Below are 14,772 nucleotides of genomic sequence, written 5' to 3'. Positions count from 1 at the left end.
CACTCAACTCTTGTTTTCATAATTTCGCTATTTAAAAAAAAAAGTTTTACCCAAAATTTTGACTATAAAAAGTTGAGGCATTACATAAATAACAATGGACACCAATGGTGTGAGTGTTGTTGCGAACCAGCCTACCAAAAATAAATATGAAACCAAGTTGATTGGGCTTGTTTTGAAATATTTTCAAACATGATTTTAAATATGTTTTAATATTTTGATGTTTTTAGCATTACTTTAAATTTTTTTGTGGCACTTGGCTGATTCAATTTGATTCAGTTAGAATTGATTTGGGCCTATTCCTTGAATCGTTTTGAAAATTGATTTATGCTGGATACTAATTTAGACAAATATTGATAAATACAATAAAAAATTTGTTACCTTTGCTTAGACCCTGTTTGAGAGTCGAAGTTGCGGGGGGACATGTTATTAATAAGGGTTTAATTAATACCACCAACTTTTCATCGGTGTTTGGGAACCTAAAATTGAGAGATGAGAACGGTGTTGAGTGTGGAGATGGGCTGTTTTCAACTAGGGCTATATTAATTGGGAGCCCTAACGTAGAGAGTGCGGTGAAGTAAAACAAGTGGATTTGGCAATATCCTCGTGAGAACATTTTTGAAATCCACTCATTTATAACACCATCTCCTCTCCCATATCTGTCTCTCCTCCAAAACGGTAACTCCAATTAATAATTATACTTGGGATTTGGCGAATCCTCTGTCATTGTTTCCAACTAGGTCTCCCAAACAATAACTATGGGCCTGTTTAGAATATGTAGCTGGGATGGGCCGACGTTTGTGAAGTTTATGCATTTGATGCTAAATCTGCCAAATCCTAGATTTGGCAGCTACCTCCTCGAGGAGGTGGTAACTGTCAAATCCATGATTTAGTGTAAATACAAATTTCTATTCCAACTCCGCCTGTGTATAACTGTTTAGTTATACACTGCCGGTCCCAAGCCCGGATAAAGGAGGAGGGTTGCGGTAGGCCTGTGACAGCCAGCATAAAAACTTTGTCATACCCTATGAAAATGAACCAATATGAGAATTTCGTTGGGGCGTTCCCTACTGAGCGACGCGCTGTACTCTCTAGGCCCGGAGGCAGTGATAAATGGGCAAGGGTTGCTAGGTCGTCGCCCAGAAGCGACGCGTCACACCGGCGCCTGGGTGTGGTGTCAAATAGGCAAGGGTTCCCTCACTTTGTTGGACGGGTGGGGGTAAAGAAGTTAGTCCAAGACCATAAAATTAGGTTAGCCACTTGGAACATAGGGTCTTTAACTGGTAAGTTGGTAGAGTTAGTAGATGTTATGTGTAGGAGAAAGATTGATATTTTATGTCTTCAAGAGACCAAATGGGTAGGTGAGAAAGCAAAAGTGATAGAACCTTGGGGATATAAGATTTGGTATACAGGAATAAACAGGAATAGGAATGGAGTAGAGATTGTTATGAGTCGTCAGTTTATAGATAATGTAGTTGAGGTCCGTAGGAAGGGTGATAGAATTTTACTTATTAAATTAGTATTAGGTACGGATATTATTAATATTATTAGTGTTTATGCACCTCAAGTAGGTTTAGATGATTCCATTAAGCATCAATTTTGGGAAGATTTAGATGGAGTAGTACAAGGGATATCTTATGGAGAAAAGCTTTTCATCGGCGGTGACCTTAATGGACATGTAGGCATTAGTAGGGATGGATTTGAGAGTATCCATGGAGGCTATGGTATAGGAGAAAGAAATGAAAGTGGAGAAAGGATTTTAGATTTTTGTTTGTCCTATGATATGATCTTAGCAAACACTTGGTTTAGGAAGAGGGAGTCTCACCTAGTAACATTTAAAAGTGGGGTTAATACGAGACAGATAGATTTTTTCCTACTTAGAAAGAGGGATAGGGGTTGTTGCATCGATTGTAAGGTTATACCGGGAGAAAGTGTAGCTACACAACATAGAGTTTTAATTTTAGATCTTAGAATTAGACAATGCCGCAAAAGGGATAGACATAGGATAAATCCTAGAATTAAGTGGTGGGCACTGAAAGGAGCTAAACAAGGAATGTTTGTAGAGCAGGTAGTTAAGGAAGCTGATTGGTGTCTCGAGGAGGATTCAGAATCAATGTGGAATAAGATAGCGGGTGGCATGAGAAAAGTGGCTAAGGAGGTATTGGGTGAGTCTAAAGGCGATGCACCACTAGGTAAGGATACATCATGGTGGAACGAGGATGTCAAATTAGCTATTAAGGTTAAAAGAGAGTGTTATAGAAATCTAAGTAAGAGTCGTGATAATGAGAATTTGGAGAAGTATATGTTAGCAAAGAAGGAAGCTAAAAAAGTTGTTCGAAACGCGAGAGCTAAGGTATATAAGGAGGTTTATGACAAGTTGGATACCAAAGAAGGCAAGAAGGATATTTATAGGCTTGCAAAGATGAGAGATAGGAAATCGAAGGATTTGGGTATGGTTAGATGTATCAAAGATGAAACGCAAAGGGTTTTAGTCAAAGATGAGGAGATTAAGGAGAGATGGAAAGATTATTTTGATGAGCTATTTAATGATAGTCATGCTCAAGGTCTTTGAGACTTCTCCATTCCTTTTCATGAGATAAATCGTGACTTCATGCGCAAGATTCAAAAGAAAGAAATTGCAGAGGCTTTGAAGAAAATGAAATCAAGAAGGGCAGTTGGCCCAGATGGTATACCTATCGAGGTTTGGAAATGTTTGGGAGAGAGGTTTAGAATGATTGACAAATCTTTTTAACTTGATTTGGCGAACAAATAAGATGCCTAATGAGTGGAGGAAGAGTACTTTGGTGCCTTTATATAAGAATAAGGGTGATATACAAGATTGCACAAACTATCGTGGTATAAAACTCATGAGTCATACTATGAAACTTTGAGAGAGGGTGATTGAGTCTAGGTTGAGGAAGGTTGTCATGATATCGGAGAATCAATTTGGTTTTATGCCTGAAAGATCAACTATGGAAGCTATACATCTTCTTAGACAACTTATTGAAAGATATAGAGAGAGGAACAAAGATTTGCATATGGTTTTTATTGATTTGGAGAAGGCTTACGATAAAGTACCTAGGGACGTTCTCTGGTGGACAATGATGAAGAAAGGTGTTTCTCTCAAGTACATTAGTATAATTAAAGATATGTATGAAGGAGTAGTAACCAATGTCCACACTTGTGGAGGAGTGACAACCAATTTTCCGATAACGGTTGGGTTACATCAATGATATGCTTTAAGCCCTTTCCTATTTGCGATAGTGATGGATGAGCTTACGAGATCAATTCAAGAAAATGTACCGTGGTGTATGTTGTTTGCTGATGATATTGTTTTGATTGATGAGTCTAGAGCTGGGGTTAATGCTAAGTTAGAATTATGGAGACAGACATTGGAAGCTAGATGTTTTAAGTTGAGTAAGAGTAAGACTGAATATATGGAATGTCGGTTTAGTAAGCAACGAAGTAGTGATGGGAGTGTAGTGAAGCTTGGTGAGCAAGAAATACCGGTGAATGATTATTTCAAATATTTGGGATCCATCATTCAAAAGTATGGAGAAATTGATGGAGATGTATATCATAGGATAAAGGTTGGGTGGATGAAATGAAAAAGTGCAACTGGAGTGCTGTGCGATCGTAGAATGCCATTGCGGTTGAAGGGAAAGTTTTATAGGACGACTATTAGACCCGCTTTACTATATGGTACAGAATGTTGGGCTGCCAAGAGACATCATATTCAAAAAATGAGTGTAGCTGAGATGCGGATGCTTAGATGGATGTGTGGAAATACAATAAAAGATAAGATTCAGAACGAGGAGATACTTAAGAAGGTAGGTGTTGCACCCATTGAAAATAAGATGCGAGAGAATCGTTTACGGTGGTTTGGACATATTCGGCGAAGGCCTAATGATGCTCCAGTTAGAAGGTTGGAGAAATGGGAAAATATATTAGTTAAAAGAGGTTGGGGTAGGCCTAGGAAGACTTGAATGGAGATGATAGGAAAGGATATGAATGCTTTGAACGTCACCGAGGACATGGCATTGGATAGAAATGATTGGAGGAAAAGGATTCATGTGAAAGACCCAAAATGAATTTCTTTTTTGGTTCATATCGCTGACCCCAATTGTTTTGGGATGAAGGCGTAGTTATTGTTGTTGTTTACAAATTTCTATTCCAAATGCATAAACACCCTTCTCAGGGCTGAGATTCCGAACAGGACCACCAAGGTAGTTTGACCAAGATTTTTCCTTGGGACTATCAAATGCGTAAACGCCCATCCCAGTGCCGAGATTCCAAACAGGCCCGAGGCTATATGTAGTTGACAACTCGAGCCCCGGGTAGACTCTCGAGCAGGCTCACAGCAAAGAGACCCAAACCCCACCCAGTTTCATACGGGTCGTACCTGCATACCAAATCCCAAACTGGTAAAACCATTACATAACATAAAGCTCAGGGGCAAAAGAGTCTCTCTGAAAATTACAAAGACTCCCTCTGTCCTACACTCCCTCCCTTCCCCCACCAAAACACCGTCGGGGAAGAGATGTCGTCTCCGGCGATGGATTCGCTTCCGGCGGCGGAAGGAGGCGGCGGAGGAGGTGGGTGGATATCCGGCGGATCTGCCGTATCCTGGTGGATGAGCTCCGCCTCCCGGTGGTACCAGCATCTCCTCGACCGCTCCACCCCTCACGTGCTTCGCCGGTGGCTCTGCTTCTTCCTCCTCGCCCTCGCCTACGCGGCTAGGGTTTACGCGATCCAGGGGTTCTACGTCGTCTCCTACGGGCTGGGGATCTACGTCCTCAGCCTCTTCATCGCCTTCCTCTCCCCTCAGGTCGATCCCGAGCTTACCGGCGCCACCGATGGCCCCTCGCTCCCCACTAAAGGCACCGACGAGTTCCGTCCCTTCGTTCGACGGCTCCCCGAGTTCAAATTCTGGTACGCTCCTTCTCGATCTTGCCCTTTTCACCCCGTTTTTTCTCTTTTACTGGGTCCTTGGATGGATTGATCCGCTTTCTCGTTTGATTTTTTCGGAGTTTGAATTGTTTTTCGGCATTGGTTTCGTCGATTGAGTTACTGAGATTTTCTGGTTCTGCTTCCGTTTTTTCCCTCTCGGGTTGGGGAATTCGACTGGGACTTGGAATTAAGATTTGTTTGTGATGTAGAAGGTTCGTACTTTTTTTCTTTTCTTGTTTCCCCTCTTCCTTGTAGATCGTTATACTTTCTACTTCTAATTTTGTAATGGCAGAAGTGATCTAGGGCTTCTAAGGATTTTATTTTTATTGTTTGTTTAATGGGAAAAAGCAAATGTTGTTTGTTGAATGGATGTATTCACTTATAAATTTATGATGCTAATGACGATAGGCCCTTCCTTCCGGTGAATTACAATCGTGGTAAATTTTGATCCGTAGCTATGACACATTATGTGGATATGAACTCACCTTCATTGTTAAAGATTTTTCGCTATCTTCTTTTTTGGTGATATCATTAGGAGGTTTGTTGGTCCAATAAGGGGACTAGATTTGCTTCATTAGAAAAAAAAGCGGTTTAGATTTACATTGATAGCTGGATGAAAAGAGGGATCTTTTTTTTCTGATTTTGTGTTGAAGATGTTTAGAAAAACGGAAATGCATTGTTTTTCATGGCTGTGGTAGTGTGTTGGGTTGGTGGAAGGATGATGTATACTTTTGGCCATTTCGTTGAAGATCACTGGCCTGCAGAACTCTGCTTTGTGTTCTCACCACCCTTTTCTTTTATTCTGATGCAAAGTCTTGATAATAATCTGATTTATAAACCAGATTTCACAATTCTCGACGTTGGATTTGCACAAGCGAACACAGGTGCAGAACCCAGTTGAGTTTCTATAGAACATCAATGAAGGAATGACAATGCTTTTATTCAATTAAGGTTGGAGATTTCGAAGAAATGAGTGCAAATAAGTCAATTTGCAGTTGTTTAGTATGGTAGCACAGGCAGTTGTTGGGGGAGAAGTGATATCCCATTCATTTGGAAAGATTTGGGAATCCTCAAAGTGAAAACGTGGTTGATGTGTTCTAGAGGTTATCACAGGTAGTGATGTAGAAATACACTAATAGAAACCTGAATTTTTTAGTGAAGGGAAGATCTGGATCTCATCAGTCATTGGATTGGATAAATTTGGATGTGGAAGATATTAATGTTATTCAGTTTGAAAAGTTAAACAAGATGGCAGACTGGGTACTCATGGATACAGTTATTATTTTAAGATTAAAGGATTGCTTGTGTTATTGTGGCTATACGGTGACATGCATTGTATACATCCAAGATACTATCCAACTACTGCCAGTTGAGGCCTAATGTAGGATAATATTAACAATAAATTTTTCATTTTATAAATGAATGGTGCAATTTCCTTTGTTCACACTCACTTGAAAGAGGCATGCTATTTTTCTCTATAGTTGAGGAAGGCAACATCAGTTTATGATTAGGGTTGATAGGGCAAGAACATGGGATGCCCTTCGAACTCTTTCTTTAATGCCACATGAAATGCATTTAGCAAAGAAGATTTTGTGTTATTCTTAACTCGAGATGATCGTGTTTATATACAAAATTTATCTTCTGCATGCATCTCCCCCATCATGTTTAAAGCTAAAAATTGCATACAAAAACTATCAAGCATTCAATTTATCTATAACAGGTAATCTTTTTCCTTTCCTTCTGAAGTAGATGTCCTTGCACCATGACCAGAATTTGTATGACCAAACCCTCTTCTCCTTCGGGCATTACTATTTCTCCATCATGTCTAACATCCAAAAATACATACAAAAAATATTAATAACTGAATGAAGATCACTAATCATATATGATCTTTTCTTTTCTCTTTGAAGTGGATGTGCTTGCACCATGACCAAAACTTGTACAACCACCTCCTCTACTATGAGCATTTCCTATAATTCAAATAAAAATTTAAACAAATATCAAATTAAATCATTTACAAAAAAGTCACTAAATAATGATTTTTATATATAATTATTTTATTTATGCAAGTATACCTCTCTCTCCACTATTTATGAAACCAGACATAGAAGATTGGATCCTAGGAGGTTGAGATCCACATCAACGAAGTGAGGAAGTAGTAGCTTGAGAGTGGACACGAGTAGGTGCACCCTTAAAAATTGTCCTTGGAGTTGTAGTGCCTCTCTTAGTAGTGACATTCAGATCTTTATCTTGGACCTCCTCATGAATGGAAGTTGAACATCTTTTCTTGGAACAAGTGGTGTCATCTCTATCAACATTATCATCATCAAAATCCTCCTATCGACGATCCTCTAATGTGACTGGGTTACCCTCAATAATAGGAATCTTTGGATTGCTATCCCATTTTCAATGCAGTCCATCATAGTAGTTAGATTTGTTTTTTAACCTAAAAAGTGAAAAAGAAAATCTTATAAAATGAGTATAATATGTTAACCATAGTTACCATACTAAAAAAAAAACAAGTTCAAATTTTAATGCTTAAAATTTGAACTTTATGTTATAGGAAGAATTAAGAAATAAAAGTTTGCAAATAAATAAATGCTACTTACCTACTCAATAATAGAAGATTCGAGTGAATGTATACAAGTGTATCATCACAATGTCCATTAAGCCTATTGTGTTTCACATTATGTATATAACTATATGTGCTCCACACTCCTGCTGCTGAAGATGTGTTAATAGCTTGTGAGAGGACCTTGATAGCTATTGATTTTAACCTTGTATTTCCACTATGAAGACACCAATCCAATACCAAAAAATTTGGCTTCAAAATCTGTCTCATTGCCTCTTTGGTACCAAAACTTCCCCTCGTCTACAAAAGCTAAAAGTTCCAACATAACATTATCCGTTGCTTCTTCATCATTCATTATTGTAGAGATGTCATCTTTGGCTTTCTGCATAATAAATACATTTTGTAATGAAACACAAAAAAGTATACAAGAGGTGCCTCTTATGGGCAAGAACAATATATGAGAACAATGACCTCTTATGGGTCAATCACTAAGAACACTCACAAGTAGCCACTCAAGGGCCAAAAAGATAAAAAATAATAATCTTTCTTATGCAAAATGCTTAGTGAAAGGATTAACTTTTCAAGGGGAGAAGGTGGCTTTAAATAGGCACAATACAATGCACATGGGCTGGTCCAAGCTCCAACAGCTATAAATATAGCTGTTGGGACTAGCCCATCAGCTATATTACCCAACAGCTATATTTATAGCTGTTGGGACTAGCCTAACAACCCTTTAGCTAAAGGACATGTATTAAATAAATAAAAAAACAGAAATATAAAAAAGACTTTTGTGCCCCTAATGGACACAGCCTATTACATTGAGGTAATTTACATAAATACCCCTAATGGGTAATCCCTGCTACAATATATATATATATATATATATATATATATATATATATATATATATATATATATATATATATATATATATATCTTGACACCCCCTCAAACTTACAGAGTGACAACTGAGAGTTTGCCAAGAAGGAAATGAAACCTAGGATATGAAAGTGCCTTAGTGAAGAAGTCCGCCAGTTGGTATTCAAAAGGCATATATGGTAAAGTGATGGTCTTCTTCAGGAACTCCTCTCGAACGTAGTGGCAATCCATTTAAACGTGCTTTGTATGCTCATGAAATGTATGATTGCTTGCAATATAGACAACACTCTTTTGTTGTCACAACACAATCTTGAAGGTTTAGAGATATGAAATCCCAAGTTTTTAAGTAACTGTCTCAACAAGACTAACTCAGAAGTCATTGCGGCGATGGAAGATAGTGACACATTTTGTTGCTTAGTGCATTTTTAGGATATCAAGGAGTCACTTACAAAAACACAAAAATCAATGGTTAAGCAACGATCATTTACATCTTATCCTCAATCAGAGGCAAAATATGCAATATCTAATGAGGAAAAAGATGACAAAAATAGACCATGATTAATTATATTTTTAATATATCTAACTATTCTCATTACAACACTCATATGTACTGTAGTGGGGGAATGTTGAAATTAACGGTATGAATAACATGAGCAATATCAGGACGGGTAATGAAAAGATAAGTCAAAGCGCCAATCATTTGGTGGTACGAAGTTGGATCTTCCAGGGGTTCTTTATCTTAGCATTGATGACCTATGGTGTATCCTTAGTTGTCAATGGCGCCGCCTAGGCGAAGCCCCACCGCCTGGGCGATCGGGTTTGGGCAGTGGGGCCCTATATTATCCCCTAGGCAGCCTAGGCTGTGACTACTTTGGCTTTTTTTAGATCTTAGTTTTTTTTTGAAGACATAATTTGTTTTCTTCTTCGAGGAGGAGAAGAAAAAGGAGAAAACACGTTATTTGTTTCTTGCTTGTATTATGTCTATTGTTGAAAAGAAGAAGGAGACAATATGTTATTTATCTATTGCTTGTATTATGTTTATTGTTGAGAAGAAGAAGACATTATTTGTCTATTGCTTGTATTAGTCTATTGTTGTTAATTTTTTTGTATACATGATTTTATTTTTTGTGTATTGTTCGTTCACATTGTTAGTTGTATAGTTTGTTTATCCAATTGTTAATTTATTCTTAATTTATTTGAGCAGGTTAAGATTATGTAATATAATTACTTTAGAATGTTCAATGATATATGATTTGTCTATTGCTTATTGTTGATTGATTTTATATTTTATACATGTTTCTTATTATGTTTTTTATGTTTTTTTTATTTGGGGCACCGCCTAGGCCTTTTTATGGGCTCACTACCTAGGCTCTGCCTAACGCCTATGACAACTAAGGGTCTATCAATTCGCTTTTCATCAGTAAGGCTAGATCTTTTTATTATCTCTGCTGCATACTTAGTCTGAGACAAAAAGATACCCACATGGGGAATATGTAACTTCAATTCCATGGAAATATCTAAAGAAACCAAGATCTGTCATATCAAATTTGTTTTTTAGAACATTCTTGATATCACTAACTCCTTGTTGATCACTTATAGTAATGATCATATCATCTACGTAGATAAGTAAAATTACAATTCCTACATAGAAGACCTAACAAACAACACAATATCAATAAAACACGACTTAAAACCCAATTGAGTAATCACACTACTAAACCGATCATACTAAGCCTTAGGGTCTTGCTTTAGACCAAACATGGCTTTTCACAAATGAAAGACTTCTTCATGTGCCTGACTTAGACTAGGGGTGGATCCATATAGACTTCTTCATTAAGGTTTTAATTCAAAAATGTGTTTTTGTCATCCATTTGAAAAATAAGTCATTTTCTAATAGAGGCTTTGGTGATTAATGTTCTAACTGTGGTCATACGAGCTGCTGGGGCAAAATTTTCATCATAATCTATTCTGTATTCTTGATTATACCCTTTTGCTACCAGTCTAGCTTTATACCTTTGTAATGTCAGATAACTCTTGGTCTTAACCTTATAAACCCATCTACATCTTATGGTTTTCTTTTCTTTGGGTAAAATTTGAATTTCTCAAGTTTTATCATTTTCTAGAGCTTCTAATTCATCATTCATAGCTCTAATCCATTCTTGATGATTTTTAACTTCTTTGTAAGATGAGGGTTCTACATAAGAATGTATGACCATAAGACAAGTCCTATAATTAGGTTCAAAAGAATCATAGGAAACAAATCTACCCGGTGCTTTGGAAATCCTCATGGATTTTCTAACATTAGAAGAATCTATGTCTTGGTCTTGGGTATATCTTTCTAAGACTCATGGTGGATGATCTTCGGTTCGATGAATATAAGTTTGAATATCACTATGAGATTGATCTATATCATTAAATCTCTCACTCATATTCTCATGTACATCATGAGTGTCCTCATTATCATTCTCATGCACATCATGAATATCAACATCATTGTTCTTATGAACACTATCATTTATCATATTTTTATCATGTTCATTAACAAGATAAAAAAGAAAAGAATCTGTCACAATATTCTTTAACTTTATCTTTATCAAAACCACTATCGTTTTCAAGGAAAACAACATTTCTTGAAACATATAACTTGTTATTTTCTATATTTTAAACATCTATATCCTTTTTTATTTTCTCCATGACCCAAAAAAATACAAGGAAGTCTTTTAGTGGAAAGTCTATCAACTTTATTAGTAAGAATGAAACATTTGCAACCAAAAACTCATAGTCTCATATAATCGGGAGGAGTTTTGAATAAATTTTCAACAGGAGACACATTTTCAATAGTTTTTGATGACATTCTATTAATTAGGTAAACCGTCGTAAGAGCGACTTCGGCCCAAAAAACTTTTGAAATATTTCTAGACAAAAGAAGAGTCCTAGTGGTCTCAATAATATGTCTATGTTTTCTTTTGGCTAAACCATTGTGTTGATGTTTATAGGGACAAAATTTTCGATGAATAATCCCATGAAGATCAAGATAGTTTTTGAATTCCTTTGATAAAAACTCTCCTTCGGATTCAGATCTAAAATTTTGATATTAGCCTTAAATTGAGTTTTGGCATAGTGATGCAGTGCTCTTCGAGGAGGAAAGAACTCAGATGCCCACCGGGAATCGGTGGCTTAAACTTCTTCTCTTATTTCAATAAGTTTTCAGTAACAATGGGAAAACAACGAACAATAGGGAATAAAATGAAACATGGAGTAATTTGAAAAGGGGAAAAAGAATACGCAAAATAAAAAAAACAATAAAGAAAGGCTGCTGAGTCTTCAATCTTCTGTCCTCCTGCACGCAACCCTAGATGAGGCTTTTAAAAGCCTCATCTGGATCTGGATCCGGGTCACGGATCATGCGGTATGGGCCTGGGTCCATCCTGCTCTGCATCATTCTCCCCTGGTGGGAAAGAAGTCGGCTCTGATGACTTGTTGTTTCCACAGTAAGCATATGGATCAAACACATTAAATGTAGGAAAAATGTGCCAAGTTTTGGGTAACCCAAGGAGGGAAGATCAGTCAGATAGGCCCGCTAGCCGGGGCAACCCGGTCTCCTTGATGGGAAGGAGAACTATCCTATGACCCTTAAAGACAAATGTGTATGTATTCCTACGGCCATCATGGATGGTTTTACGGTCAAACTGCTAGGGATGTCCCAATAGGATGTGACACGCACTCATGGGCGCCACGTCACACCACACTTCATCGTGGTAATGCTCCCCCATAGAGAACCGAACTGGACAACGCAGGGTGATGGGCACCTCGTTGCCTTTCTTGAATCATGCCATTTTATAAGGTTGGGACAATTTTTCCGTTTTTAGGTTCAAGGTGGACACGACACTATCAGACACCATATTCTCGCACGCTCCGGTATCAATGATAACATCACACGCACGCCCCTCACAGTTGCACCGGGTTCTAAAAATATTATTTCGCAACCATTTTGTGGGGACAGACTCCCGAGACGTGGTCAACACATGACGAATGGTTAACAAATTTTCGATGTTGTCATCGAACTCTACGACTTTCACCTCGTCATTCCCCTCAACAAGAAACTCACCCTCGCTCTCACTATCAGACACAGACTCAACAATGCCCTCTGCTAGATGGGTGTTCTTACCAGGGTTACCGGAAGCGCCTAGCTAAAAGGGGAAGCGCGAAACGTCACGCTTCCGAAGCGTGGGGGGAAGCGTCCCCCTTTTTTGGGAAGCGCGCTTCCCTTTAATAGGGGACACGTTTCCCTTTAATGGGGGACACACTTCCCTTTAATGGGAAGCACACTTCCCCCTCACTTCCCCCGCGCTTCCGAGACGCTTCCTAGGTCGCTTCCGAGACACTTCCCGAATCGCTCCTAAGTGGTCCCACGCTTCCCCGCTTCCTAAAATTTTGAAAGTGCCTCGCTTCTCGCTCCCGCTTCCGCTTCCCGTATCGCTTCCTCAACTGGCAACCATGGTTCTTACTCATGGTGGGATACTTGGACACAATATGACCTAACTCTTGACACCTAAAACAACGAACGATGGACTCACTGGGCTTACCTTTGGATCGAGTGTGGTACGCGGGTCCAGACTGATCGGGTTTGTTAGGGTCGACTCTAGGGGTGGACTTTGAGTCTTCTTTCCTAGGGGAGCTCGCTCCCCTGGTTGGGAAACTCGACTTGGGCTGATTGGACTGGTCACTACAGGATGTCCTATGTTCTTGCATCCTTTTCAGTTTCTCCTCCACATTCATGGCATAACTACTGGCCTAATCCAATGACTCGACTGTGATACAATTGAAGTCGTCCGAAATGACAGGACATAGATCAGAAATATACCTCGTGACCTGCTGGCGGGCGGTCTCCTCGATCTGCACGCGTAGGGAAAGACGATAAAACTCAGCAGTGTAATCCGCCACAGTATTGGTGCCTTGACGCAGGGTCAGGTACTCCTTGTGGGCTCTCTCAGCATGATCGGACGACACGAACTTAGACTGCATCAACCACTGCATCTCTTCCCAAGTATGTACACGCTCTAATCCTTGCCGCTCTCTCGACCTCTGCGACTCAACCCACCATGTCTGTGCTAGGCTCTTCAACCAAGTAGAGGCTAGGGAGACACGACAGTGCTCGGCGACATCGTGGTAGTCGAAGAAGAATTGGACGGTATATGACCAATCGAAGAACTGCTCTGCATTGAACCGACCTGCGAACTCTGGAAGCTCCAACTTCACCCCATACGTGGAGGGGTGCTCTTTGTTGTCGGGCCTCCACCATTCCTGCAGGATGCTCGTTTCAGGTGTCATCATCTCATACTGCTTCATTGTCGTGGTACTGTTCGCTTGGCTGCTGGGGTTGACGAATTCTGACGACCTGTTGTTGGCGCTCTGGTTGCGCCGGTCTCTGCTGAATCTGCCTCGGTCTGGCGGGTCCGTGGGCGGGAGGCATCTGTGGTCGACGTTATGGCACAAGTATGACAGGAGGTCCAAGGTAAGGGGGATGGGGCTGCCGGGTCTTGGGCTCTAGGTGGGTAGGAACGAGAGGGTACAGGTCTGGGTTATGGGTTGGGTTAGGGTAGGGGTAGTGGATTGGGTTTGGTATGTGATTCTGGATTTGGGTTGGGTTAATGGGTTGATTCACGTTTGGGTTTAGGTAAGGGTATTGGGTCGGGTTTGGGTAGTATTGGGAGGGTTCACCCGATTGGATCTGGATCGGGTCAAGTCCTAAACTACTTGTCAGACCCAGATTTGGGTAGGTTGGATCGGGGATCGAGTTGTGGGAATAAAAGGTTTGGTTTGAACTCGATCCACGACCCGAATGATTAAGGGTCTGGTTCTGACCCGACTCAAAATCAAACTGGAGCTCCGTTCGAGTCCGATATGGATCTGGGTCGGCATTGGATCCATTTTGGGGTTTAAAAATAACAGGTTGAATCTGGTTCGGGGCAGCTCGCGAACCGGACCCAACTGGGTAGGTCGGGTGAAGGGGTTCGAGACCCAGACCCGCTCCCTGAGACCCAATGGATGGTCCTTGCGAGCCAGGCCTATGTCCTGCCAAGGAGAAAACTGGTCTGGACCTTCTTGGGTTTGACCCAATCCAAAGGGGCCCTCCTGCTCCCGCTCGCGGGTATACTGCCACGGGGCTTCCACGCGCAGGGTCAGGAGGAAACAAAGGGTCCTTCCCGAGTCAGGTCGACAAAACGAGGCCCCGAAGTGGGACCCAGCGTGACGCTGGGACCCTGTCGACCCGACCCGACCTGAGGTGCCGCCCCCGTGACCCGCTGCCATGAGCCCTGGTTTGCAGGTGGAACCAACATAACGCTGGGTCCTGTTGGCTCGGGCCGACCTGC

General features: G+C 40.3%; 1 protein-coding gene across 1 annotated transcript in view; it reads left to right on the top strand.

Annotated features, from left to right (window-relative positions):
- The first annotated feature begins 4,514 nt into the window (after positions 1–4,514).
- The window catches only part of LOC149847731 (protein RER1A-like), a 29,676-nt gene continuing 19,418 nt past the window's right edge, over positions 4,515–14,772 (top strand). The window contains exon 1 of the mRNA XM_089997811.1: positions 4,515–4,929. Within this exon, the coding sequence (XP_089853937.1) occupies positions 4,538–4,929 (392 nt within the window). The 5' untranslated portion in view covers positions 4,515–4,537. The remainder of the gene's footprint in view (positions 4,930–14,772) is intronic.

This window comes from Nuphar pumila, chromosome 1, assembly GCF_984573655.1.
Source record: "Nuphar pumila chromosome 1, dmNupPumi1.hap1.1, whole genome shotgun sequence".
NCBI lineage: Eukaryota > Viridiplantae > Streptophyta > Magnoliopsida > Nymphaeales > Nymphaeaceae > Nuphar > Nuphar pumila.
Note: the sequence above shows the minus strand (reverse complement) of the source record. Positions and strands in the feature narration are given on the sequence as shown.